General features: G+C 38.9%; 2 protein-coding genes across 10 annotated transcripts in view; both read right to left on the bottom strand.

The window, feature by feature from the left end:
- Positions 1–3,794, bottom strand: part of LOC148426806 (transmembrane protein 65-like) — a 29,846-nt gene extending 26,052 nt beyond the window's left edge. Inside the window, exons 1-3 of one of the 2 annotated variants that reach the window (XM_088411909.1) lie at positions 3,690–3,794; positions 3,556–3,584; positions 3,006–3,359 (exon numbers count right to left, since the gene is read on the bottom strand). In XM_088411909.1, the coding sequence (XP_088268035.1) occupies positions 3,006–3,315 (310 nt within the window). In that variant the 5' untranslated portion in view covers positions 3,316–3,359; positions 3,556–3,584; positions 3,690–3,794. The remainder of the gene's footprint in view (positions 1–3,005; positions 3,360–3,555; positions 3,585–3,689) is intronic. The other variant, XM_088411910.1, reaches the window with a different exon arrangement.
- Positions 3,795–4,623: 829 nt separating this feature from the next.
- Positions 4,624–27,002, bottom strand: part of LOC148426805 (protein MTSS 1-like) — a 36,359-nt gene continuing 13,980 nt past the window's right edge. Inside the window, exons 4-17 of one of the 8 annotated variants that reach the window (XM_088411085.1) lie at positions 18,264–18,348; positions 17,192–17,283; positions 16,917–16,991; positions 16,438–16,449; positions 14,247–14,404; positions 13,725–13,832; positions 13,519–13,616; positions 11,184–11,448; positions 10,441–10,563; positions 9,051–9,281; positions 8,712–8,927; positions 8,436–8,595; positions 8,096–8,353; positions 4,624–6,896 (exon numbers count right to left, since the gene is read on the bottom strand). In XM_088411085.1, coding sequence (XP_088267211.1) covers positions 6,382–6,896; positions 8,096–8,353; positions 8,436–8,595; positions 8,712–8,927; positions 9,051–9,281; positions 10,441–10,563; positions 11,184–11,448; positions 13,519–13,616; positions 13,725–13,832; positions 14,247–14,404; positions 16,438–16,449; positions 16,917–16,991; positions 17,192–17,283; positions 18,264–18,348 — 2,396 coding nt within the window. In that variant the 3' untranslated portion in view covers positions 4,624–6,381. The remainder of the gene's footprint in view (positions 6,897–8,095; positions 8,354–8,435; positions 8,596–8,711; positions 8,928–9,050; positions 9,282–10,440; positions 10,564–11,183; positions 11,449–13,518; positions 13,617–13,724; positions 13,833–14,246; positions 14,405–16,437; positions 16,450–16,916; positions 16,992–17,191; positions 17,284–18,263; positions 18,349–27,002) is intronic. The other 7 variants (XM_088411086.1, XM_088411087.1, XM_088411092.1 and 4 more) reach the window with 7 other exon arrangements.

Here is a 27,002-nt window from a genome sequence, read left to right as displayed (position 1 = left end):
GACTAAAGATCGTAACTCATTCAGCAGTCAAATGTTTTGAATGTTTATCACGGGAAGAATTTGCATATTAAAGAGTATAATTTTACATTCATGAAAATTGGGATCAATATTTATGCAGCGAAAATATGCTTGTTTAATATTACCTGTGCCAAGGATGTTTTCATCATTAGAAAGCAGTATTATTATTATTATTATTGTTTTTCAGTACTATATAATTTAAGCATTTCCGTGATTTATAATGCATGTCTGTGCTTGAACTGACCCAAATTAAGATTGTTTGGCCTTGCTGGAGATTAGCGCTTGCTGACATTTATACTTCTTGACTTTTCATTTAATACTGTGATTAAAGATTGCTGCTGAGCTTTCAAAGTCAAACTGAAGCAGCAAGCCATGCAAGAAAATGACACAAGCATTTGTTTAGGCCTTTTGCTCTCCAAGAAAGCAAAACAATTATTGGATGTCTCATGATGCAGTGCCTATTGTGCATGGCTTTCCATGCCCAATCTGTTCTAATGAGCCATGAATTGAGTCTATTGGACCAGACCAAAATTTTACACTGTGATTTTTGGTGCAACAAAAATGTATTTTAGTACAAGTTCAAGCCCATTTGTAAGGCATAATGACACCAAGAAATGCTACACATGTAATTATATTTTGAGAAAAAAACATGCATAATAAAATGTGATAATGTTTCAATAAGAAGTTGAACCACGGTAACAACTTATAGTATAAGTGTAAGTAGTGTTTTAGTTCCATACTTTATTTTTATTTTTTTCCCATATTAGAGGTTCCACAATAGATGCTTACACCTTTGCCGGTTTTAGCGTTACGGAAGACGACTTATCGTCTTTCTCACATATTGACTAGTGTAAAATACTGTATGTGATAAAATGTTCCATTGTACACAAAATATGTTGCACATGACTACTGATAGATGGTTACAAATATCGAGAGTTAAACATGATCAACTGATGCCATTGTTGAAGGCTACAGATTGCGGCTGAGGCAAAACAGCACCTAGGGGGGTACAGTAAGTCAATAGCTAGTGCTTGTGATTCCCACTGGATGACATTTGGTGGACCTGTATTATCTAATGAGATCCACAAATACAATGAGGTAAAGTATTAATGTTGAATTTTACAGAGATCTTGTGTTGGATTAGAGGTCAATTGTGCAGGTGTGCCTAATGAAGTGTCTGGGGAGATCATTATTGCAGAATGTTACCTTTGTAATGAAGGTTTGACTGCATGAATTAGTCAGTACATCTACAGTAAAAGAATTAAAAACAACTTTGATCTGTTGCAACTCGTGGTGTCGTTTTCCATAGAATAGGGGGTTAGCATTTGTGAATAACCAGTATAAATTTAGTCTATATGTTTTACATTTGAAAAATATTATTCGATTTTCTTGTTGTAGCCCTAGATATGAGTATGTTAAAAATTAATTCGGAAAAGGGAACCATGATAAACTGTTGAGGAATGAATGCAAATGTAAGCATTGATGATCTTATTTCAAAATTATCGCATTTTGACTTCCTCAGTGAGAAATGCTGGATACAAAAATGATTAGTTAAACACAAAGCTCTTAACCTGTTGTATGAATGCTAGCAGGTGGATTCAAAATGCATTTTCTGTGTGTGCACGAGTAAAATGACTGTTTACTAGTAACTTGTTTTTCCCTAAAAGTGCCACTTCTAGACAACAGTACACAGTACACAGCTAAACCCTTTTGAACAAATACTATGCTTGGCTCAATTAGTAGGCATGTCTCATGCACGAGTAGCATTTTGGTTGCAACATGTTACAAATGAGACAAAACCGTAATACATTTGCTCATTACTATTGCTACCAGTGAAGCGCAAAATGTTACTACAGTTTTCAGACTGTAAGGTACACCAAATTATAAAGTGCAGTCTCAATAAACATCTATTTTTGGAAATGTCCATTTACAGGCTGCACTGGGTTATGCGGTGCATTACTACTTATTAAGTTAAACAAACCAGTAACATGACTGCTCTCGAAAGCCCATATGGAACCCTCAAGCGCTGCTAGCTAGCGGCTAATTTATGCAAGACTTCTATTAACAACAGAGCCCCTGCAAAATGACGGCAACAGCTGCTATGTAATATATTGTCAATATAATTGAGTTGTTTTTGAGCGCTTTTAATTGGTGATTGAACATCATTATAGAACAACGTTGTCTTTTGTCATGTCGGGACTCCCTGGAGCAAAAATTTGTGTTGGTCTGACTGTAAATGGGCAATTCATAAATGAGTTGAATGCGTCATTCACAGCGGAATACTGCAGTGAACAACTTTGAAATAACAGCATTTCAAGGTATTCATGTCCATCTGTTATTTGGTCAAGTAAGGTTTATTTTGAAGATGGACTTTTCACAAAATTTCTGGCATATTTTACGGTCATGCAGAGCATTACCAATTGTTGCTGCGATTGATTTTACATTATTTCTGACATGTACAAACGAATAGGCGGGTACCTGGAGCAGGAGAAAAATACCTGATTGCAAGTTTTGAACCGAGGTTCTCTTTTTAGCCATAATCTTTTTAAGATAGTTGAACTAAAGTAGCACAGTCATGCAGTTTTGCCTCACAATAAAATGCAGTTGTTCTACTTGTCAGCAGGGATGCAGTCAGAATTTTTTCAATGTGATGATGATCAAGGTGAAACAACACCTAACATCTGTGCGTGAGTCATTGTTGATAAAACCATCACAGTCGGGGGTTTTGTGACGTAAAATTCACACATATCAGCAAAAATGACAAGGGGCCCTCCCAGCCCCGGCCACCAACTAGCTCTGCCCCTGCTGGTATGTTTACGTTGTCCTACTTTTGAAAACAAAGAGGGTACCCCTAAATCAAGTTAAGGACATCAAATAAATACTCTAAAGGCTTCCGGCAGTTTCACCCTGTTGTAAATAGAGCTGACATCATCGGAAAAAGGGTTATTTACATTCCAGCAGACATAATGTCGCACGCAGTCACTCACCTTGAGCGATGGCGATGGACTCGAACCTGTGCAGTTCCCGCAGCAAGCAGGTACGCTCAGACGGATGGAGACTATAAATAAACTCCTTGGCTCCACGGGGCGAGTTGAGGGGCTCCACCGGCTCTTTCAGAGGGTGCGTGCCGAGGTGACGCCTCTGACCTACCGAGGAGACCGGAAGCTCTGTGGCCGACGCACCCGGGCTAGATACCAAGGGTTCGGCTTGGTGGTTCAAGAGCCCGGCTTGGAGCGGCCCACCACCGCCTCTCAGGGAGAGGACGGGCCGCAGGACTCCCCGCAGACGGGGTAGCATCTCGGGGGGGAGGACGACCGTGGCAGCGGGTATGGCTCGGGAAACTGGCGGGTCATGGAAAAATCCCGTTAGAACATGAACAACTCCTCGCAGCAACGGTCACATGAAATCACAAGTCGGGTCATTCGAGGGCTGAATACAGGCGTGGCAATGACAACAAAAATGAATACGGACCCACTGGGACAGACAGGGGTCGAAAATGAAGCCTTAATGACCACATTGAAGTGCAACTTGTCTCACCTCAGTCGATGCTCGGCTGTCCCGTCCAACTAGCTCCCGAATAAAACGGAAAAATAACAATACGCATATGTCTCTTCTTTCTACTAGCCACGCGGTAACTCGATGCGGGTGCGCGAAAAACGTTCAAAACATACCGTTTTTGAAGGATAATATGGAAGTCAGCTACTTTATTAGCAGGCGTAGAGCCAGTTGTGGTAACCTTCCGTTGACAGGACGTTGTGAAGCGGATGGGAGAGGGCTGGAGCGGCTGGAAGCATCCACATACGTGACCAATAGGAGAGCAGCGTTCTTTTACGTATGAGTTACGTCATCGTTTGACGCAAGCACGTTCAGGAACGCTTGAGTTAACTACTATACTGTACTGGGAGACGTCGATATTGACTGTGTTGTTAAAGTTATAAGAATTACGGTTTGTTTTTATTGTTATTTTTCTTTTTACTTCAAGAACGTTAAAATCACAACCTCACTAAACCAAGTAACTTTTATTGGCGGATAGGGACCACGTCGTTTATTACCATGGATCACGTTGGAGGACAATCAACGTTACGTTGTTCGGCGACTTGGGCGTGATCATGTTCCTCCATTTTTTTTAACGCACGCGACGTACCCATGCAGTCTCACAAAGCGGCAGAATTCCACACCTCAAGAAAAAAATGACTCAGCGGAGAGCTATGCAACGAGTGCCACTTTCCATCTCAGAGAATAGTTTACATGAAAACAAAGCCTTCCGTTATACATCAATTTGTTTACTCGGTCTTCAGTTTGTTTTAATACACGATTATCGATCAGATGAGTGATTTCAGACTGATATAAAAACGCATAAAATCATGATCTAAATCACGCACGTGGTCGTGAAACACAAGCAATACTGACCCCTGGCGGTTAAATCTTCAACGTGCGTGTTTAGGACACAACCATGAAAAACCAACCATCCTAGTCAATTGAGGATATCCTGGCCGTTAACAATTTGCTTAATTTGAAAGAGGGAATAAATGCTGACGGAGTTAAAGACAACGCTAACTAAAACAACGTTAAAATGTAGCATTAATAATTCATGGTCAAAAACCATTTGTCTTTTTGATGTTTCTTTATTATATTCCTCACAATGTCATTGCACAAAATAATGTACTTTTGGGCACAAATTGCCTGTTGAACTGTGTATGTCGAACGTAGTGTGTGTAAAATGAATAACCAAAACAACTAAAGTAACTTGACTTTCTATGCCTTAGATTATACAGCATAAACTTCTTAGATCACTGGAAACACAGAGCTCACTTGTAATATATAATAACTGATCTACTAATCTTTTAAATATGAACATGAATAATACATATTATATACATGTGGACGGCTGAGGGTATTTTTGGTTTACACAAAAACATACATGAAACATGTTAGGCTAAACACTTTCAGGAAAACTGCACTAAATGTACTATATGTCTACGGCATTAATAATAACACTGGTGTTTTCATTACAAAGCTATTATTGATGTGCTTATGCAGAGACCTCCAGCCCAGCTGATTGAACTGTAGTTTTTTTTTTACTTTCTAATAAATCATTTTTAAAAAATGAGACGTAAACAGTAAATGTAGGTGTGGAATTGTCAACCCAATGTATACAGCATGAAGGCCAGAAAAAAGCAAGAAATTAACATCAATTAACACCAATGTTATGAAGATATAAAGATGTTATGAAGATATAGATAGGATATGTAAAAATAGAAAATAACTTAAAATTCTTGCAAAGCTGATTAACATTTACACATAAAGCGTGACACTAGCCTCATGTTGCAGCAACATACTAACATGATGTAAAAAAAAAAAAAGAACTACAGTATTTCTTAAATAACACCAACTTTGCATTGAATGTGTTTCTCTCTTACCACTCACATCCGAGTGACAAGTTGTGAAAGAAACACTTTCTTACAATGTTCTCAACCAAACCTAACTAAAGACTTAAAAAAAACCAAAACAAAACAAAAAAACAACTTAAAAGTGTTAACCCACCGGTCATTTTTTTTTTTATATATATATAAACCTATAACCCTAACATTTTTATTACTAAGGCCTACAGTATGTGCGAAAAACTCTGTAGATTGATGCAGAGCTAATAACTGCTCATAAATGCTACAAATAAAATAGATCTATGTACACAACATGGTGTAAAATGCTAGACAACACTGTGTTGTTTGCTACACATCTGTGTTGTTAAAGATGATGCTGAAAATGTTAGGCACTGTGTCGGAGCATGACGAGTTAAGTGTGAAAAGCAGCAACACGCTTTTTGGCAACATAGCTCAACAATTTAGCAAGGTCATGGGAATACTTGTGAATTTAAATGAAAAAGCAGTAACTGTAAAATGATCAAAGCATTGATTTTTGCTTTGTTGTGAATCTTGATGGCCCACCTCAGGCGAGTCCACAGTGGTGCTGTGAAGGAGGCATAAGTACAGAGGGCGGAGGACAGGTTGGACCACGTCACATTGGTTTGCAGCTATTTAAATGTCCTTTTAGTTTACAGTGACCTGAACACAGCAGAATGACAATCACCACAACCCATAAATCCTTGCACAAGACTCTACCTGCTATTGCCCTCCATCACTTGCATTGTTTCGCCGTGTTCACAACCTGGGTATGATTACACACATCTTGCTTACCTCGGAAATTAACCCATCAATTCACTCAATCGTGAAATTGTGGTTTGCATTATGGTATATTACTGTATGTACAGCACATCAACAGAACGAGCGGATGAAATTCGCTTGTTGAAGGGATCTTGATGTCACAAACTCTTTCGTTTTTCTCTCAAATGCTTTCGCCTTATGATCACGCGATCCGAGGTGCTGAGCGGTCATTGGTGAGGGTCCTCTTGAGCTTGACTCCATTGCGGATGGCCGACAACATGTTGCCATCTGCTTCCTCTCCCATTTCGATTTCTCCTGGCACGCTGTAAGGGTGCTGCTGGGCCAGTTGGTTGGGCAGAGGGATAGTGGGAGGATTACCCGAAGCCTGACCACTCCAAGACAGCACAGGTGCTCCGGCATTGTCGCCTTGTGGAAATGCGGGGCAATCCGGATTTCTTCCGATCTCCTCTCTACTCCGGCTGCCATTTACTATTCCTGACACATCGGGAACTGTTGGAGTTTTCACTGGGACGACTGGTGTGCGAATAGGAATGGGACCTGTGCCTACAATTGAGCCTGAGCGGCGGGCGGATGGTTTGGAGGAAGGAGTGCGGCGGATTGTGGCAACACCTGGGGTGACAATGACTGGACCGTGGCCCGTGGAATAGCAACCAGACATATTATGGTATCCAGAATAAAAGCCTTGATTTGAGCAACCTGCAGGGATAGAAACACAAGAGGTATGCGATATTTGGTACAAAAAAAAGCAATGTCTTAAGACACACAGTTATGATATACATTTTTTGATAAGAAGGTATATACCGTAGCATTATACCATAGCAATAGTAATACAACCGACTCTTGCCTACGAAAAAAGATCAAAACATTGTAGAACTACTGTGAAAATAGATGTGTTTTTTCAAGTTAGACGCTATTACTTGGTTGACTGAAGTAAAAGGTAAATGGTGCAATGAAGGTTCTGTGATCCCCTTGCATGTGGCCAAGAAGAGCCACAGTCGCTGATTCACTATCAGTTATTACATTACCACAGCTGTTCTCAAATCGTGATGCAGGTAAATTACACTCGCTTCTACTAAAATCAAAATTTCACGTACTGCCTAGAATGCCTTCATGTACTCGCACCCCAATTTGAGACAGCTGGTGAATCAGTGACTGTGACTCTACTTGCTCACAAATGAGGGCATCATAGAACCTTCATTGCATCATTTGCCCTATATTGGTATGTTTTTGTGAAGTCTGATATGAATGCACTCTGTCATTTGTGCCACAATATCCAACAGACCTGCCAGAGGAGAAAAAAAAAAAAAAAACAGCTGATGTTCCAGTATCTGCTGAATAAAATCTACCTTGCAATACTACTACAAATGTCGTTCCAAAGTTTGAGAACTCAAGACACTGACGGTATGCAAAGTACTCAGTTTTATGGCTTATTCTTCCCATCCAAATATGCTTTAGACGGGTTCGGAGTTACTTGGCTTGAAACATGTTTCACAAAGGGCACATCAGAGAATAAAGGTTGGGAACCACCAAATAACAAAGTGAGTCCAACTTGTGGAAAACACTTGCAAGGTGATCCTTTGGGCATTCCTTATGTTACCTTTTAGGACATGCCCCTTTAAAGACACATACACAACACAAATAATAAATACATTACATATTTACATTATCAAATTAGATTATTTTCTATTTTAGTGTTATTTTTATACAATGTTGTGCACTTTATTTTTCTTCGTAACATTGTATGGGTGTTGCACTGGATTCACTGAAATTTCTTTCAATGGGGAAAAGGGATTTGATACACAAGTAAACTGAGTTATAAGCTTGGTCACAGAACTTATTAAACTCGTGAGCGTACTTATGTGATATGCGACAGAATATGCATGATGTGGACCTACCTGTTGTTGAATAAGCATCAGAAGATGTATATGCGTGGGTGGGTGTTGAGGGACAGGCTCCATTGGGGTAGATCTCTTGCACAGGAACATGTGTGCTGGGCAGGCCAGCTGTGGAGGCGGGCCGCTTGGTCTGAAACATGCGTCGATACGACTGGCCAATGTCACTGTTTCTGGGGATGGTGGATGACTTGTCAAAGTCGGGCTGCTGTTGCTCGGGATCCTGTTCCTCAGCCATTGAAAAATAGTCAAAATCTGACACTGCAGGGGATGACACAAGGGAGAGGTTAGCGTACTGTCAAAACCAAACTTAAATATTGGTGTTGATTGATTGCTTTGTTACCTTGTGAGGGTATAGTGTCCTCAGAGCAGCAGGGTGTATTGGTCTGAGTGTTGTATCCACTAGAGCACTGGACTGAATCCCGCTTCGACCTTTGGGTTTCCAGTTCTAGACCTCTTGATAAGGCTAGAGCCAGCTCATCATGGGCTTCAAGCTCATCTTGCTGAAGCCATGGATAAAGAAGTAGCAGTGAGTCCAAGTGCATGTATATAAAATTGTAAAATGTGCTCAAGAAGAATTATGGTGAAAAGAGAAGACAGGGAGATGTGAAAAAGTAACCTTGACTGGAGCCGTCCTCTCCCTTTCTTCCACTGGCTCTTTTAGAGGTGTGTGCATCTCAACTAGAGCCGGAGTAGCGGTCGAAAGGCTTTGCGGAGCGCTGTTTTCCCTGCCTGCAACTCCGTTACTGTCCAATGCAACTGGAGGCCCCTTGTCTTTCTTTTTCCTCAATGTATTGACCATGGGCTGGTCGTATGGCCCTGGCTTTGCCCAGTCCTGAAAAGAAACACAAAAAACACAGATGTTTGTAGTGTTATACTGGACAGTTATTTAACTTCATCTTTTTAAGAACACAAGCATGGCATGTTGAGCAGACCCCGGAAAATCTTCAAGACAAACCTTCCAGCTGGGAACACGAGAGGAAGGCATCATGGGTGAGCCCATAGAGCAGTTGTGAGGGAAGTCTGGCAGTAGTGCTGAGGCGGGACGTGACCATGATCGTGTTGGACAGGAGGAGGAAGAGGATGATGGAGGGAGGAAGGGAAAGGCTGTGCTGGAGCCTGAACCCAAACTCCCGCCATTGATAGGGGAGTTGGCTGGGCTGTAGTGGTCAAATCCATTGGAAAGCTGCTTGAATATTTTGATGGTTTATAACATAAAGAGACAAAGAAACAAACAATGGGATGAATGACTTAAATGAAAAAATGGTAAAAAGTAAAAGACCACTAACAGCACATTATCTGCGAGAACAACAGTGTGGGTGAAACATAACTTGGTTTTGAAAACTAAGATCTTTTACTATCACTCAAAGTCATCACTTTTAAACAGACAGCACTGATGACGATTTCTAATTGGCTTACAAAGGAACAGTCACAAGTTTAAAAACATTAAGAATTCATGTAAATTATATATTAATATTTTAGTTATTGACATTGTAAAAAAATATTCATGGTCTTAGTTGGTAGAAAAAAAAAAACGTTCATAAGAAAAAAATCTTTTTAAATTCTTCAACATATGCACCATTTGTTCAGACGCGACTTTGTACATCTTGGTATTATTTTTGCTCAGCCAGCTACATGATGTGGATAATGCTTTATGATCGAAATGACACTTTAATATCATAGCTGTGCATTTTTAAAAAGTAAGTATCTTAAATTTATTCACTTCTTAATGTGCTTGAGGCCGTCTGAATTTGAAGGTGTTTCAAAACTTTTGAATATGAGACGAGCCAATCAAATGACAGTTCTGGAGTGACCTACGATTGCTGCTTACTTTTTTTTCTTATCTTCATCCATTGTTTTACTTCTATTTCTCCAAGTAATGAAGAACATGTATGATTTGCTTCAATAAAAAGGTATTTCTACTATCACTTTTAAATGTCAAGTTAGTATTCACCCACCCAGTACACTAAAATGGTACAAAAGTGACATAGAAGAAGAGTAAAACTGCACTCCCTCACATTTTTTCCAATACATTTTTTTTTTTTTTTTTTTTTGGGAACCCGGTGTTTTTCTCCTCTTCCATATCAGCTAAAATGGCACAACATAATGAAGAACAGGTAAACTAAATTAATGGTTTAACTCAAGAAACAAAGAAAAGGAGATGATATTGGATTTGGATCCCTTATTGCTGACCTTTCCTTTAACTCGCTAGAACTTTATTGTCAGTTGAGAAGAAAACATCCACATTGTCCAGCCAAGTATGAGGTTTAGTACAATGCAGGGATGCAGGTTATTTGCTCTTTGTGTAAGAGTTACTAACAGACAATTGATGAGTATTTGTCAATCACCTTGTCAATCGTATTCAGAGATGCAGCAGGGGCAGCTGCTTCTAGAGAAGGGGAGTCCCTGCTCAAGTCACTGTGAAGATGCCCATACTCTGATACGTCAGAGGAGCTGGAACTGTCACTTGGCTGGGGGCAGCAAGCATTACAGCAGCAAGCGTGGGGGGGGGGAATGTCACAGAGGACAAACACAAAAAGATGGACAGAGTGGCATAGACATACAGCCAGTGAGAAAGCAGTAAGTTAGACAGCACAGGGATAGTTTTTACTAATTCTCAGCAGTTAGTCAAGATGTGCAGGCATGTGATCGCAGAGACCAGCCACGTTTTCACAGACTGTATTCTGTTTTGGGGTATTGGATTTCAATCACAAGACCTGTGACTAGGGATACAGTATAAGCACTCAGTACTCCTAGCCTACTGTGTGTCACAGTTTAAGATGAACATTTGGTAAAGATATTAACTCAGGATGCTTGTGCCTCTCCAAAGCACAGTTTGTCACAGCGCTGGACTGTTTAATAGTACAACGGGAGTGACCTGCTTAGCCCTGGGATACAATGGAAGCACATTAATTTCCTGTGCGGTACAAGTCACATAAAAATTATTGTTCCACTGGCTCGTTAAGTATAGAATTAATGTCTAGGTCCCCCACTACGGTTGTAAATAAAACAGCACAGTTTTATTTGAGTTTCACATACTGTACATGTTACCGATGTGATTAAAAGTGTGAAGCCTGCAGCATCTTCTCACCTTACTTTTCGCCGGCATTGGTGATGATGACTTGGAAGATGTGCACTGGTCATGCGATGAAGATATAAAGCCAGAGTCGTGGGAGGAGATACTGGAAAGTCGAGCCGGGGCCTGCTGGGACAGCGTGGAGCTGCGATACCGTTGGCGAGGTTGATGGTGGTGGAAGTGGTGGTGTGAGGAAGAGGAGGAAGAAGAGGAGGAAGGAGAATGAGAGTGAGAGCCACTTGATCCCCTGGAGTCACTACTGTTAACACTGTTCAGACTACTGTGACAGAATAGAAAGAAATGAAGGGATGTTTGCAGGAGCAGAAAACCAAATACAAAAAAAAAAAAAAAAAGGTGAAGGATGGAATTTGCATAGAGAGTCCAGAAAAAAAAGGAGGAAATGGTGAAGGTAGGGAATTAGGGTGTGTGGAGGAAACAGGGTAGGAAATCATTAACATGGCCCATCATGATAAAGCTTGCAGTGATTGAAATCACCTGAGTCAAAACAGCAGAACAACCAGCAAATATAGCCTAAAGAAAGTTATAAAAGTGATATCTTTGTCAGACTCATATTGTGTATACACCAAACCTTACCCAAAAGTGTGGGAACACTGAAGAGAATTCTTTCATTTTTGCTGTAGAACATTTGCATTTGTAATCTAAAAATCATTATGAGATAAGAAATAAAACAAATGTATTTCCTCACATACGCATCTGCATCTCACATGGAACCATTAAGACAGCATTATTTGGAATTGAACAACACTTTTTATGACAGCAATTTTTTTTTTTTGGGGGGGGGGGGGATCGACTTGGCCTGTTTAAAACTATCCATTCACATGGCCCATATATGCTCAACAACAACGAATTAATCCATTCAATCCTACATTACAGCAAGAGCCTAACTATATTTTATATTTTTTTTTTCACTGTGAGGAGCATTTTTGCAAGCCGAGAACTACAGTCATAGCAACAACACGGTAAGAGAATATTAATCATTTGTTATTTTTTGCTCACATGTGGTGTAGCATTAGGCCAAGTGATCAACATTCGCTCACGTGGCACAAGCTCCAAACATGTGTAATGTCATCAACACAGTATTCTTGATTAAATTATTTTGATCTAATTTATTAATTAGAGAATGCAGAATGTTTCTTCTAATTAGCCTGTTAGATGAGCCAAACACACATATACATGCGCACACGCGCGCACGCATGTACGCACACACACTCATTAATATTACAATTTATGAATACACCGAGCAAGTTAATTTTATATTTAAAGTGTGATAGATACTTTTTACAAATATATGAAAAATTAGAGCAACACCACCATCCACAAGGCTGTGGTGTTTGCTTTAAAATTTCCAGCTTTCCCACCCTGAAGCACTTCAAGAAAGGACAGGGGATGTACACGCTACCACACATACGAAGCAAAGTCAAGATCATCGAATTCATACATGCATTATTTGTGGTGGTTGTGGTAAAAGTCTGGACAAGAGAATCGGCGTACTTTCAAACGAAGTGTGCAAGCCATGCACGTGAAAAAGAAAACAAACAAAAAAGACTTCAGCTTGTTGCAGACAATGTACTGGTTCATTGAGACTACTGAGATTACACGTATGTTAAAATGGCACATGCAAAGCAAACAAGTAAAAATAGGATCGCACCTACCAATGCATGGCAAGGCAAACTGAATTAATGATCTGAATAACAACTGCCCTGAACTGCAATTTGATTACAAAAATGTACCATCAAAAATGCACTGTAGGGTCTTTGGAAAGGGGTTAAAGCACTGTGAACATTGGATAACATACTGTAAATTACTTGAAATATGCACCACTAGAGGGCACAACTGTAAATTGTTTTAGATCGCTGGTCTTTAACTAGGGTTCTATTGAACCCTCAGGGTTCAGTGAGTTTGTCTCAGGGGTTTGGGGGAGCCTTTGCTGTGGAAGTCAAGACACACCCAACTCAGCTTGTCAATTTGTGACACACCCTGCTTGACCATCACTGGCTTAACATTAGATCGCTTGGACAATCAGTGATGCAGGAAATGTAGAGTGCTCAGCATGTGCTTTAGGGTTATTTTGTTTCTTAATTTAATCCATACCAATTAAAAATTATATTTTATTTTTCACTCAAGTAGGGTTCGGTGAATATGCGTGTGTAACTGGTGGGATTGAGTACCTCCAAAAAGGTCAAGAACTATTGCTTTAGACAAAACTACAAAAGATTGTTGGTGTTATTGTGTTAACTCATAGCATTGCCAAATAAATATAGCCCTAATGAAAGTGAGATTTACTGTATGTCTTGCTCCCTTTTAAGTTGTGTGTATATTGTGTTTTTACCTGCACATGCTGGACTTCCTGGATGTAGTGGTACTTGGGGAAGAGGGTGGAGTTTGGTATGACCAACTATAGTCTGAACCTTTCAGATCCAAGATCACCTAAGAACAAACAAGGTTATTATACTTCTACAGTACATATGGTGTACCATTTAAAACTGATCATTACAAAAAAAAAAAAAAAAAAAACAAGAAATACTGGTGTATTACTTGTTCACTGGATGGTGGGAGTTTCTGAGGATCAGAGGTCAGTGATTTGAGGTCATCAGAGATGGCCTGCAGATGGGTGACCTCTCCCAACATTGAAATCTCTTCATCCTGTAAAAATCATTCATAGTGGCACAAAGTGAGAGCCATCATATTAAGGATGAATGCTGACATTTTATGCAAATGTGTAAATTGCTGGCATTTGGCGAAATCCTTGTACCTCCAAAATAGCCAGCCTGGCTGTTTAGGAGACCCCGAAAACGGCATGTGTGTTCAACCATGAACATTAAATAATTAAAGGGAGCATGCCGTTTTCAACACGTTCAATTGGTCAATAATAATAGCCACACTTTGACTGACTAGTAATATCGATTTTTTAAAAATACTGAATTTATAAAATTGTAACTTATGAGAATTTAGACTGATGCCAGCGATATGTATTAAAAGCATGACTACATATTTTTTGACTATCGAGCGAGAGATGCTGCAGAACAACCCATGTTATTACTACAACATATTACATACCACTACAGGCCGCAGCATGGCCACAAAAGCGCAGAATCTTTGTCTCTCCTCTATTAGTGCTTTCCTCAGTGCTTCCTTCTCAATTTCTTCCAGAAGAATGTATTTGTCATTGACATCCTGCATTGCGCAATCCAATTGGGGCAGGATATCGCCACGACCTGCCACATGAAAGATGCACATAAAAAGATGAACATGTATATGGACAGAAGAATAAAAAGACAATGACAAAGCCTTTACAATAATGACTCCACAGCAGCAAGGCAGCACAGTATAAAATATCAGCCCCTTTGGCTGGCTGAAAAGGGGTGGATAAATCTTCCTTAATTCTCATTCCACTAACGTAATATTAATCAGAATACTGAGTTTAGACAAGTGTTTTGACTTGACAAGATTTCATTGTATATTTGACAAATTAAATCCGTCTTGAAACAAAGCATAAAGTGAATTTTAGTGTGATAATAGTAATTCAGTCATCTACACGGTTCATTTGTGACGCATGAGGGACGTGACATCATCTTTTGTGACATCTTCATGAAATGAAGAAATCGAGGAGGGATCGTTTGAGTTCTCCAAGGCATTTCTACCCCCTGTCACCCCAAATCTCAGTCAATCTTCTTGGATCTGTCAACCTCAATAGAATGTCTGGTGAGAGGTGCCAGAATGTAATCAGAGGAGCGAAAAGCAACCAAGTTGAAAATAGAGAAATGAGATAAGCCTATATACACAAGACCATATTTACTTCCATAAAAACGGTGCCACATGACACTATTTTGTGAGCAGGGGTGTCAATTTATAAATGCATTCCATTCACATCACAAGTCACATTTGCTTTTGTAATGTGAATGACTACATATAAATATTGGATTTTGCTAATAATTCTAATTGCTCATCATACCCTTCACTGTGAATATGTCTTATAGAGAGTTTAAATAGATATTAACATGCTTCACATGCTTCAAACTACTTATGTCCACTGTCTGAATGGTCAGGTGTTCATTAAGTCTTTTTTTGCATATATGGCTTGATTTCTTTTGAAAAACATCAGGACACTGATTGTTCAGGCTTATTGTCCATATTTTAGTTGAATCCTATGAAAGTTAAATGTTTTTTTTTCACCCACAGCTATCTTATGGTCATTTTCCGTGAGGGATTAATGTAATACATCATGCACAAAAAAAGCTAGAGCTATAGAGCTATCAGTGAAGTGAAAGGGAGACAAAGCAATAGTATGCAGACAGATTAATGCACATGCTCATTTGTATCACCTCAGTCACAATTAAGAAAGTTTAAGTCTATCTGTATCACTTAACTCATTCACTACCATTGAGGGTTAAATGCGGTTTATCAAAGTTCCATTCCCATTTTAACTGGGTAGGCGGTTAATGAGTTTGTGTAGGTTTGGTTATCAAACACGATACCCTTCAAAAACTTAACATCACACAACACATTGGCTGATAACTTTTTACATTCATTTCTGGTCAAGTTGTTTTAACTTTGAACCAGAATTGTGAATGACACAGCTAACAAAAATAGTGGGAATTAGACTGGCATATGGCCTGTGTATGTACATGTTATTTGACATGCACTCACACGTGATTAACCTCTCCAGGTTCCGCATGACCAGTGATTACATTAAGCCACAGTAACAGGCTGTTTGTTAGAGCCATGTGAACAAACTATACAGTTAAGTGTTGAGATAAAAACCAACAGCTGTTACAGTCAACTATCATCATTGTATTATTGCTTGGTGTGATGTTGTTGAATCATCTATTGTATTGCAAATGACTGGAAATACGACATTGACGAAATTTAATATACATCTTGACGTGTTGACCATGATAACCTCCCCTGGATGATGAGTGGATTCTGACCTATAAATCTTCTCTTTTCTGCTAATTCTACATGCTGTGAAACCACTCATATTGAATGAGAATTCATGAAAAAACTAAGGAAAGGAACCAAAGGAAGACACAGTAAAGTTAATATCCTGGGTCTCAGTTATCTTGGATATGGCTCTTAAACCAGTAGATTACCATCAATTTACCCACACCGACCAAAATAATTTTAATTAAATGGGGCTATAACCAAGTAATATTTTGTATTTGCCATTTTGATATCTTCTTTGCAATGGAACCAATGGTCAGCAAAGCATTAGAAACATCTACCTATTGACATTGATTGACATACTTACCCAATGTATCGGCTCCAGGTAGAAAAGGACGGTTAACAGAACAACATTAGAACAAGGAGAGAAAAAGTTAACTGAAAGAAAGAGACCTTCCATTTGATAGTCTTTGCATTGTGGTCAGTCAGTGGTATAACTTGTTGTGTACAAGGATAAATTCCCAAATCCACTTCACAAGTTGTATGCTTCAACTAATGTAATGCTATAAACTCCAAAATAAAGTAAAAGGAAATGCATCCAATTGCTTTTTGTATCACATCTTTTATGTGGGTACACACGTTTGTAAACCCGGAGCCAAGAAAACCTAAGAGAGGGGAAAGAAAACTGCCCTATGCAAGCTACCAAGTAAGGCAATGTTTAGCTATACGAGATTTGCACGTCATCATTCAAGACAAAGTGCTTTGGCACACATCACAGTGGTCTTACTATGTCATGTATTTATTCATAAAATATTAAACCTAAATCAAAGATAAGTGTGTTTTCACCTTTCTTTGCTTTCTTCTGAAGTTTCAGTGTGTCTGATGACTTTTTCTTGATCTCCTGCCGAGCTCTCTTGTATTCTAGTTTAGACACACATAATAGAAGTCTGTGAAGGAAATGTGTAATTGTACCTGGATAGCAGATTTGGATAGAATCTTGAGTAGAATCTCTGCCCAAAGCAATGACAGTGACTATTCTTTACACAATTAAAAAATGTTAGGACTATAGTTTCCCATAAACTATCACAAATCCCAATATATATGACCTATGACTATTCTACCTCTGGCATGGTCCTTATCCAAAGTGTAGACACCTCTTTTCCACTCCTCCATCTGTTCTTGTAAGGGGTTGATCAGAGCATCCATGAATGTCCTGTCAAAAACATTAAAATGAAAAATAAGTCACTTGCTTTTGATTTGTTCATTGTTAGTGAATTCACGTCTACCAATTATCAACATTCTATGTGTATATCATTGAAACTATGTCAATGCTTTCATGTTTTATTTGAATGTTACATCTCTTTATAGGGTTCAGTGCAGTTTATTCCAGACAACAGGATATTGCAACTAAAAGGTCTTGTCTATTTTGTCAGTCATTAACAGCCAGGAGACCAGGCAGCAGTGTTTCTGTCCAACTGTGGTCACAGTAGGATGTTAGAAGCTTGTGCAGTCATATCTGTCAATCATTACCTAAAGGAGTCTTCTAGGGACATGTGTGCATTTGTGACTGCGTTTAAGAAGCTGCGAGTGTTCGGCAGCTGCAGGCTTAGCGCATACAACTAAATTTAGACTGCACTCTTCTCTTGCAGACATTTCTCTGTCTATCTGTCTGTCTGTCAGTGAGTAGGAGGGTGGAGCCCCCACCCACTTATGGGGTCCTGCTATGGAGATGTAAGAGGAATGTGCTGAAATGCCATCTGAAATTAGAGCCTCTTGTCTGGGTAATGCCTGTGTGTAATGAGTGTGTGTGTGAAATGGAGACAGCTATGTGGTATCCATGTGTTAGGGTCTATGTTATAACATTTTAGATAGCTTCATGTTAGCTACATCGTCTCTTGCCCAGTGAAACACTACAGGGGGGCATTCCCACACATAAAATTACATGACATCAACATTTGGTGTGTGGAGTGGCATCACATGTGCTTATTGAATGTGCAGCATGAGGGTCAAAAAACACCAAATGTGTTGAGTTACGGCACACTTCATGGTGGGAGGCTTCATTGCACATGCAAACCCAGACATTCCACTCAAGCACTGAACAAAACAGTACTGGCATGTAAATAAATGTCAGTAGTGTGGTACTGGAGCAAAGATAGGTGCCACACACATTGACACACAAATTCAATTCCTTACATGGAGAACTGTTTGAATTTAGCTTCAATGCTGCGATGTCTCATGCACATCCTGGTTAAAGCAGATCCAATGTCTCTGGTGCCTCCTGAAAGACAATAATAGACCAAACACAGGCATAATTGCGTTCAGTCAATCTATGTTGAGTTCAAGTGCTTAGACACTGTACAGACAAAATATCATGTTAAAGGTCAGGACCTCACACAGTTTCCACGTGACAAATATGACTGTGACTGACAATATGACAGAAATAGAGGTAGGAAGGACTCTTTTTTTTTAACACAAGTTAAGACCATGATGATAACTTCTAAATAATTTATTACTGCAATATCATTTATATTGTGACATCTCTGAAGACTTGTGTCAATTTCTTTCCTTGAAGGCTCACTAGATGTCTTTGACTGGAGGGCCTCAGGCTGAATATCCACACAAGGACTTCAGTGATAGAAAATTTTGTGTGACTGCTCATGGTGACTCAAGTTTCTGTGTGGGATTGTTCCTACGTGTCTTTGTGTCTGTATATTTGTTTACACGACTTTGTGTCTACATGGGGGGAAAAGGTGGGGTCAACAGGTTCTTATGCATAGATGTGTGGGACTGTGCTCTCGTAAAGTGTAAATCATTCCAACTGAGTGGGCTTGTAAGGACAGTATGTGCAGCAGACTTTTAACAACAACTCTACTACAACTCAGTCTGATAATGTTTGCTTGGTGAACACAAGACATCATTAATAGAGATCGACCGATTATCAGCCCCCCTGATTATCAGGGCCGATATTTGGAAATTTGACATATATTGGTATCACCCCTTTTTTTTAATCTGACCGGCCGATATGAAGAAATTAATATAAAAGTGTTGCCTTTAAGGCTGATTCAACGGGATGTTTTTTGTTTCAAATAATGTTAAGAAGATAATGTCTATATTGGTAAATGATTGTTGTGTTTCAATGGATGATTACTGTTTTGTTTGTGTAAAGGAAAGATTTTGCTGATAAGCACTTCTGGTACTTTCACACATATGAATATGGATATTCAAGTATATTTTAGAGGTAGAGAATCCTAGTAGAGTCAAACAATCTAAATTCTTCCGAGCATTTTGAGGCAGACGCCCCATCTTGCCCCAACATGGTGCTCGCCAGGAGTTGTTTACAGTATTTAGATCACAGTATTCCTTTTTAGACGAATCATAAAGGTGTTTGTACCGGTGAACTTCCATAAGCAATAGTTTGTCTGCCATGTTTTCTCATCATAACGAAATTTCTGAAGATACGCCTTGCGGGAAATCTGAGCTTGGTCATTTGACACATGGAGCTAGCGAACAGGTCAAGCTTGAACCAAACGAAACACTTGAAGATAGGATAAAAGTAATAAAGATGAAAGATGGATGAGACATTATGAAAGAAATAGATATAGGTATGAAAATGAATGTTTTTTGTAGATTTGGCAATGTGTTTATTTTTTTCAATGTTGGATGGTTTTGTTTTTAACTTCAGTCAGATTGTAGATTGGACAACACATTTTTTAAGTTTACGTCCGAGACAAAGTCACCTGGTGTGAAAAATTACTGGCTGCAAATATGATTTTGTTGTAGAGGAATTCTGTTGTAATGTAAAGTGTTCTATTTTCTGGAGTTGTGGAATGAATTACACTTACAGCTACAGTTAAAAATATAGTTTCAAAGTTTAATAATTCAGTGGCATAGCACTCAGTTTTTTTTTTAATTCACACATCATTTGTTCTGGTTAGGTAATACTTAGCTGCAAATATATTTCGTGGAGGGTTACATCTTTGAAAAAAGGTAGAGAACCACTGAGCTGGTGAATGATACTATGATAATTATTTCTTGCTTCACTTGTCCATCCATCCATCGGCATGTTATTCTTGGGGGAGGGGCTAACAGATGTTGCAGTACCACAGGGAGGCCATAAGTCCTAAGAAAGTGTTAGCAAAGGCAAAATCTCCTGATTGCACAGTAATACAGCAGTCTTAGTCTGCATTGCCTGGGGAAGAGTTTGGTTTCAGCTGATAATGTTTTTTTACTACCACACCCAAACATCTGGATTTGATATGAAGCATATGTAAAGACCACAGTCAGCTCGCAACAATATGCCTTACACCTAACAAGACTGCCTCTGTCAAGGGTTGGCAAAGGGAATGTGTGCAATCAGTCTAATCTGAACAAGGTTCCATTGAGTGGTGGTCTCATCTGAAAGGACCCATGCAGACGAACATGATGGGCACTGCCACAAAAATGTCTACTGATGACCCACTATGGCAGAGGTGGCCGAGTCCAGTCCTCAAGAGCCACAATCCATCCTGTTTCCGATGTTTCCCTTCAACGAACATACGTGTCCCACGGCAAGATTGTATCGCTAAGTCAATGTGGCTTGGTTGTCAGCATTATTACAATTTTTTCTGGGTGGCTGTTATGTGTAAAAGGTGCTTAGATTTCGTGGGTTGAGTGGTGGCATGGGGGAGGGGCCCAAAGGTAGAACCAGAGCAGTGACAAAGGCAGTATGGAATATAAAATACGCAAGGGAATGATGTAATGTCAAAGGGGGTTGTAACTTAAGGCCAGGCCGACACTTCTCCCTTTGTGTTGCTGTCTGAAGAGTATTATATATGGCACACTAGAGTCTGCCACTGACATGTCACACATCAAATTATCTGATAGCGGGATGCCGTGTTGCACAATGCTGTTTTGTTTGGCTCTGTGTAAAAAGCAAGGCCAGAAAAAGTTTAATCTCATTATAGTTATGACATGTCAGTTTTTGTTCAACGGGCTCCTATACTGTATACTTCTAGTTTCCCATAAAACGCAGCTGGGCTCATATGATTAGAGGTGTTCTTTATTATTCGAAAACTAACTTCAAGCCAACATCAACTTTCGTTTCTTTTTCACTAGTACAACAATATGCTCATTAATCCTGGCAGAAAGTTCACAGTCATGCATTCTCTGCTGTTGTAAAAGCATGCTAGTGGCTAAACCTGAATGCTTCCACGTTATTGTTGGAAAATTGTTGTGGTTCTCCCAGGATAAATCTACTGTAAACACACATCATCTACTCTGTCTAGCATCTTGTCCTCTGACAAAAATAGAAAAAATTCCAGTTGTGTGCCCCACACGCTGCCTCACGCACATCAACACACACACGCACACACAAACATGAAAACAAGTCCAAGCACCTCACTGGCAGACAAGGCCGTCAAACAGCTATGAGTATGTATGTGTAGATGGCTGTCAGCAGAAAAAGCTACAATGTGACATGGAATACCATGTCACATTGTAGCTTTTTTGCAGTCTTGTAATTAGACCTGCCTAATTTTTAACCAGTGGGGTGGGGGGAGTATTAAATATGATAAGCCTCATTCTCAAACTCTGCAAAATAGTAATACATTGAAAAGGTTAAAAAAAAAATGTAAGTTGGCTGTGATTGCATTTTTATGTTAAAAACAAAAAAACAAAAAATACCCCCAAAACATCGGTTTGCAGTTTGCATTATTTGTCTTGGTCTCTGAAAGACACTGCCTGTCCACGTCTAGCACAATCTTATTGTTCCTTGGTATGTGACTAGACAGCATAATTCAATGTTTGATTGTGTACTTTATATAGAATTATTTTGTAAAACAACGTTAATCATACAATGTAAAATTTAAAAAAGCACTGTTAAACAATTGATGACAGGAGTAACTGGTGCTTCTTGAGCCCAAGATTTAAAACTCTGGGAATATCAACTTTTTCCCCGCATAGCAGCAATTATTACAAAGTAATACAGTTAAACAAATTAATATGGGAATAAGAACAGTCTTTGTGAAACAATATTTTCAATAACCAGTACACTCCAATGGTAAAAGACAAATTGTTCATGGTTGAGGACAAGGATGGAGTGTTGGTTAAAAAAATCAACGCCAAAAATCTAGACAAATCCTGTCATAGGCTGGGCTATCCTCGCTAGGGAATATGGCCGTAAATAGCTCAAGTCACGTCACTCCAAAGGTAAATAAAATAAAATTTTCCTTTAAATATTTTTTATGTATGATGTTATTTAATTATATACATGCATATTATACATAAGTAGCATTATACTGTATATGATGTTATTTAATTATATACAAGCATATTATACATAAGTAGCATTTACTTTTCTATTTTGTTATAAATTATTAATATGTATATACAATTTTGATGTTTTTACCTGCAGTTTTAAACGCATTAGTTAATTACCATTCGTTTCTACTGTCCGCCATACGACGATTTTGCCGTACAATCCCAACTCCAAAACTTATAACTTATATAGCTTTTTATCTTCCTTTTAATAACATAGGTCAGGGTCAAAAGTTAAGTTTAGACTTAGGCGGGCCACAAATGGCCCCCAGAGCGTAGTTTGGATATCAATGCTGTGCACACTTTTCTTTTGGAGCTGTTGGCATGTCCAGATTGAGCCACCCACATAGCACTGTTAATGGCTCGTGTTTCATTCAGTGATTTATGTGCCTGTGTTATCAGTCTGTCAGTATGACAGACAAATCTATTCACAAGTTCACAGTTCCCAACATGTACAAGTATGGTCCCTTTGAAAAGCTCTTTTTTTAAATCCAATTGCACAGTGAACATAAGAGAAAAAAACCCAAAAACATCCAAATGTACTTTTTTTATTTGCACAATGTCGGTACTTGTTTATATTAAATGGCCTTGATAGTATGCCACATAAAAATTATTTATTCTGAAAGATTTTCCATCAACTGTGATTGGCTGGCAACCAGTCCAGGGTGTCCCGTGCCTACTGCCCAAAGACTACTGGGATAGGTAACAGCAAGCTTGTGACCCTAGTGAGGATAAGTGGCTCCTGATTATGGATGGATAATGGACTTTCTATCAAGATCCATTGGCATATTTGTTGTGCTATCGATAGATGTACAGCTCAAAAAGACGGAAAGAGCTTGGCAGTTAATGAGACAATTATGTGACTGGAGGACCAGTAAATCAGTGGTACAAGCCTTTCACTGAGATTATGGTGTTTTAGAATAGCCTTGCTCTATCAGTTGTCTTGAGTAGTAGAGGACAAAGGTGCCACTCCCTTAATAGATTAGATGACAGACAGCAAGACAGCAATCTTCCTTCGAAGTCTTAGTCTGGCATTCTACACACTCCATAGTCAGAATGTCTAGCCTGAGTGGAAACCCGCTCAAGTACTGCTGTGGGCAAGCAAATACACATGCACCTGCTAAAAAGCGATGGGTGATGACATGCAAAAAAAAGTGTTCCGACACATCTATCAACAGCTGTTGATAGAAGAGGAAAGGAAGGGAGGGGGGTATTAGGATGAAGCAAAGGAGTTGAATGAAAAGTACAGTTATTGAAATAAAATTAAATTTCATTGAGTAGACTGTAGCATACCCCGTTTCATATTTAAGAAAAGTAACTTCTACTCATTTATCCCAAAGTAAAGCAGTCAAACAAGTAATAGAAAATCTGCAAAAATAAAATTCTGAAAAAGATTCTCCAGTGAGTTTAAGATATGTTGTATGTGGGGGAGTAAAACTGACAGCAAAGAGTTATTTCAGTTTTCCACCTATGTGTGGTTTTTCAGCTTTAGCGCTAACGAGGTCTTGAGAGTACAGACAAACAAGAACAGATAGCTGATAAATGGCAATTTCACTGAACGCCTCAATCCCTATGACCTGTTTCAGCCAATTTTAATGTTTCTTATCAACAGAAGCAATGGATGGCAGCCAATTATGATAGCAAGAGTGTATTGTAGAAGGTTTGTGTGTGTGTGTGTGTGTGTGTGTGTGTGTGTGCGCGTGTGTGTGTGTGTCCCACAATCCAAAATATGTTATGGTTAGTAGTACACTAGTCATGTCAAAGTGTAATTACAGTACATTCTTGTCCATTCATTTTCAAAGGTTCTGCAAAGGCTTAGTGTACAACATGTCTGTGATGGGTCACTGTATGCTGTGTGATGCTAAAATGGTGCCCATATTAATCAAGTCAGAAAATAACTGGGTGGTGCAATGAATGGTTAAAGGCAGTACTAAAATGTTCAAAGCAAAGTACTGCATGCTACATGGGAAAGAACCTGGTGGCACAAACAACATTGTAAAATATTTTTTTTCTACATCTATCCCTAAGGAAACCACCCATGATAACATATTAAGAACAGAAACATGTTAGTTTCCACCAGGGACACCATCCACTTGTATTCCTGCTCTAGAAACAATCAAGGCATGAGACGTCCACAACGCAAAAGCTGCGATATGATGCTGTTCTGATCACAGTAAGCACTTCCTGCATCGTGTCCTACGACTACAAGTCAGATAGTCAGAAAATATAGCCAGAAGTTATTGCAATAGAGTTTAATCGTAGGTAGAATAAGTAATAGTCTTTCCCTCCTAATCGTACTAAAAAGGAAACCGGGTATTCATCTAGTCAGTCATATATTGGCAATAAGTAAAAGTAGATAACAAAAGAGAGTGCACAGTTTTGATGAACAACACATCATCACTTTGTTTGAAATAGTGGCCAACAGATTACACCCACCATGTGTGACTTTGTGTGTGTACAAGCCATTGATATTGTCAATGAGCAAGTGAGGTGACATTATCCGACCCGGCGTCAGCCCAGATTCATCCGCCCGCCCACATACACACAGTCTTTACAGAAGCACATCATTCATTCAGAGAGCTTCATGAAGTGTCTCTGGCTCAACAAAGAACAATCAGGAAAAGGCAACTCACTAAAGGACATTTTCCCATATGCTTCAGTAAAAAAAAAAAAAAAAAGCACACTGCTTTGTGCATTTATTGTCAGCACAAATTCACCCATTGACTTAAGTTTATCTGTTATACACCATCACTTTTTGGTTGCACGGATTCACCCATTGACTTAAATTTGTAAGTTACACATCATCATGAAACAGGGCTCTAAACTAACTTTTGCATTAGTAGCACTGGTATTACCAACTTTTTCAGTTGGTCGCACAGGAGTTGGCTGTACACTTTCTGGCTGTTAGCATATTTGCCGATTTATAGTCATCTCAATTTGCGTACCGTGATTTCGTACAATGTAAAAATTGACAGTAAATCAATACGAAAATATTTTACTGTTACAAAAAGTGTCTACAATAATAAGTGGCTGGCAAAAAAAGGTCAATTTTTAGATACGAATTAAAAGAAGACAATGGAAAAAAAAAAGGCTTGATTTTTATGTGAATACTATTTTGTTTAACACAAAGTGGCCAGCTCAAATAAGGTTGATCAGGTCCTTCTTTGCAGTGTTTCAGATGACTAATTTATATAAAACAAAATGACATACCTTGGCTCTGAATATTATTCTTGCTTAGTGTTTGAACACCGGTTTAAAGGAGAAATATTTAAAGTGCTCACTTTTTTTCAGGTAAATATTCTAATAAGTATAAATAGCTTGCAGTTCAAATTTGTGAAGCAAATAACAGTTTAGGATTGCTTTACAGACCAGCTGATGAACACCTGGATTCACAAGCATTCATGTAGATAGTAATGCCAATAAAAAGCACAAAACACTGTATAGGCAAGAAAATAAAAGACAGAATGTGCCTGATGAAGTGAGAAGAGCCATCGAAAACATGAAGTGTTTCATTGTATGGAACTGTAGACGTCACACAGCGATGACCAGACGAATGCTCTTGTTTTATTTGGGTTTTAGTCAAGGTCCTGTAAGGTAACAGCACCATATCTATGAAACCAAGTGTGAGAATGTAAGAGCCTACTTTGTAGTAGGGAACAGAAGTTGGATTGTTGGCCGGCAGCCGAAGGTCTAAGGAGACTGTGGTCTTCAGTACAAATGTTAAGCTTTACTTGTTAAAGAAAAGAAAACCTAAATTTAGAAAAAAGGGGGCCCTGTGACTGCTTTTCTGACATGACTCACTGGTCTGACCAGGTTCATGTTTAAACAAAAATACAGTGCAAACAGAGGCAACACCCACAAACATCATTGGTGACACTAATGTATCAATGATTCTTTCCTTTTCTGACGAGAACTTATTTAGCCTTACTTTCTTTTCCCTTAAAAAAATATTGGTTCTTGTTTGTTTCCTCTGTCCTTGTCAATAATCAGCTGTCCAGTCACAACTACATAAGGTTCAGCAGCATGAATGGGTTTAGTTCCAAAACCTAATGATACAAGAGATATCTTTTTAGATTCAAGGCAGATGAACATGATGGAGCCAGCTCACACCAATGAGCTTGTAGGTTGCAATTGTATAAATTTGCAAATCAACAAACCTCAAAGTCTATTGAAAGTCTATTGAAAGTCTATAAGCCGCAACTTTTTTTTCTCACGATTGGAGCCCTGCGACTTATAGTCCAGTGCGGCTTATGTGCAGGTTTTTTTTGTTTTTTTTTTTGCCAGAAGGCAGTCCACCAGTAAAACAAATGTATGTGTCTATCTAATGTATGTATCTATGTATCTGTCATTTTGTGGAACCACTATGAAATAAAGCTGGAAAGATGTGACTCAATGGCTGTATTCAAAAAGAGTTTTGAAAATATAGTATTAAAAAATCTGTATGACTAATATAAGATCTTGGATACAAGTTTGTGACGTGTAATTTGATATATATGTGATTGTATGTATGAATTATGTGCAATGTGTTTATATGTTGACACTGTTGCTTACAGCAACAGTAATATAAATGTATAAAACTTCCATTAACCATCTTTCTGCGTAAATACCTGACGTTATGACCTGCGGCTTATAGTCATG

Source organism: Hippichthys cyanospilos, chromosome 3 (assembly GCF_059441005.1).
Source record: "Hippichthys cyanospilos isolate Australia breed blue-spotted pipefish chromosome 3, RoL_Hcya_1.0, whole genome shotgun sequence".
In the NCBI taxonomy this organism is placed as follows: Eukaryota; Metazoa; Chordata; class Actinopteri; order Syngnathiformes; family Syngnathidae; genus Hippichthys; species Hippichthys cyanospilos.
Note: the sequence above shows the minus strand (reverse complement) of the source record. Positions and strands in the feature narration are given on the sequence as shown.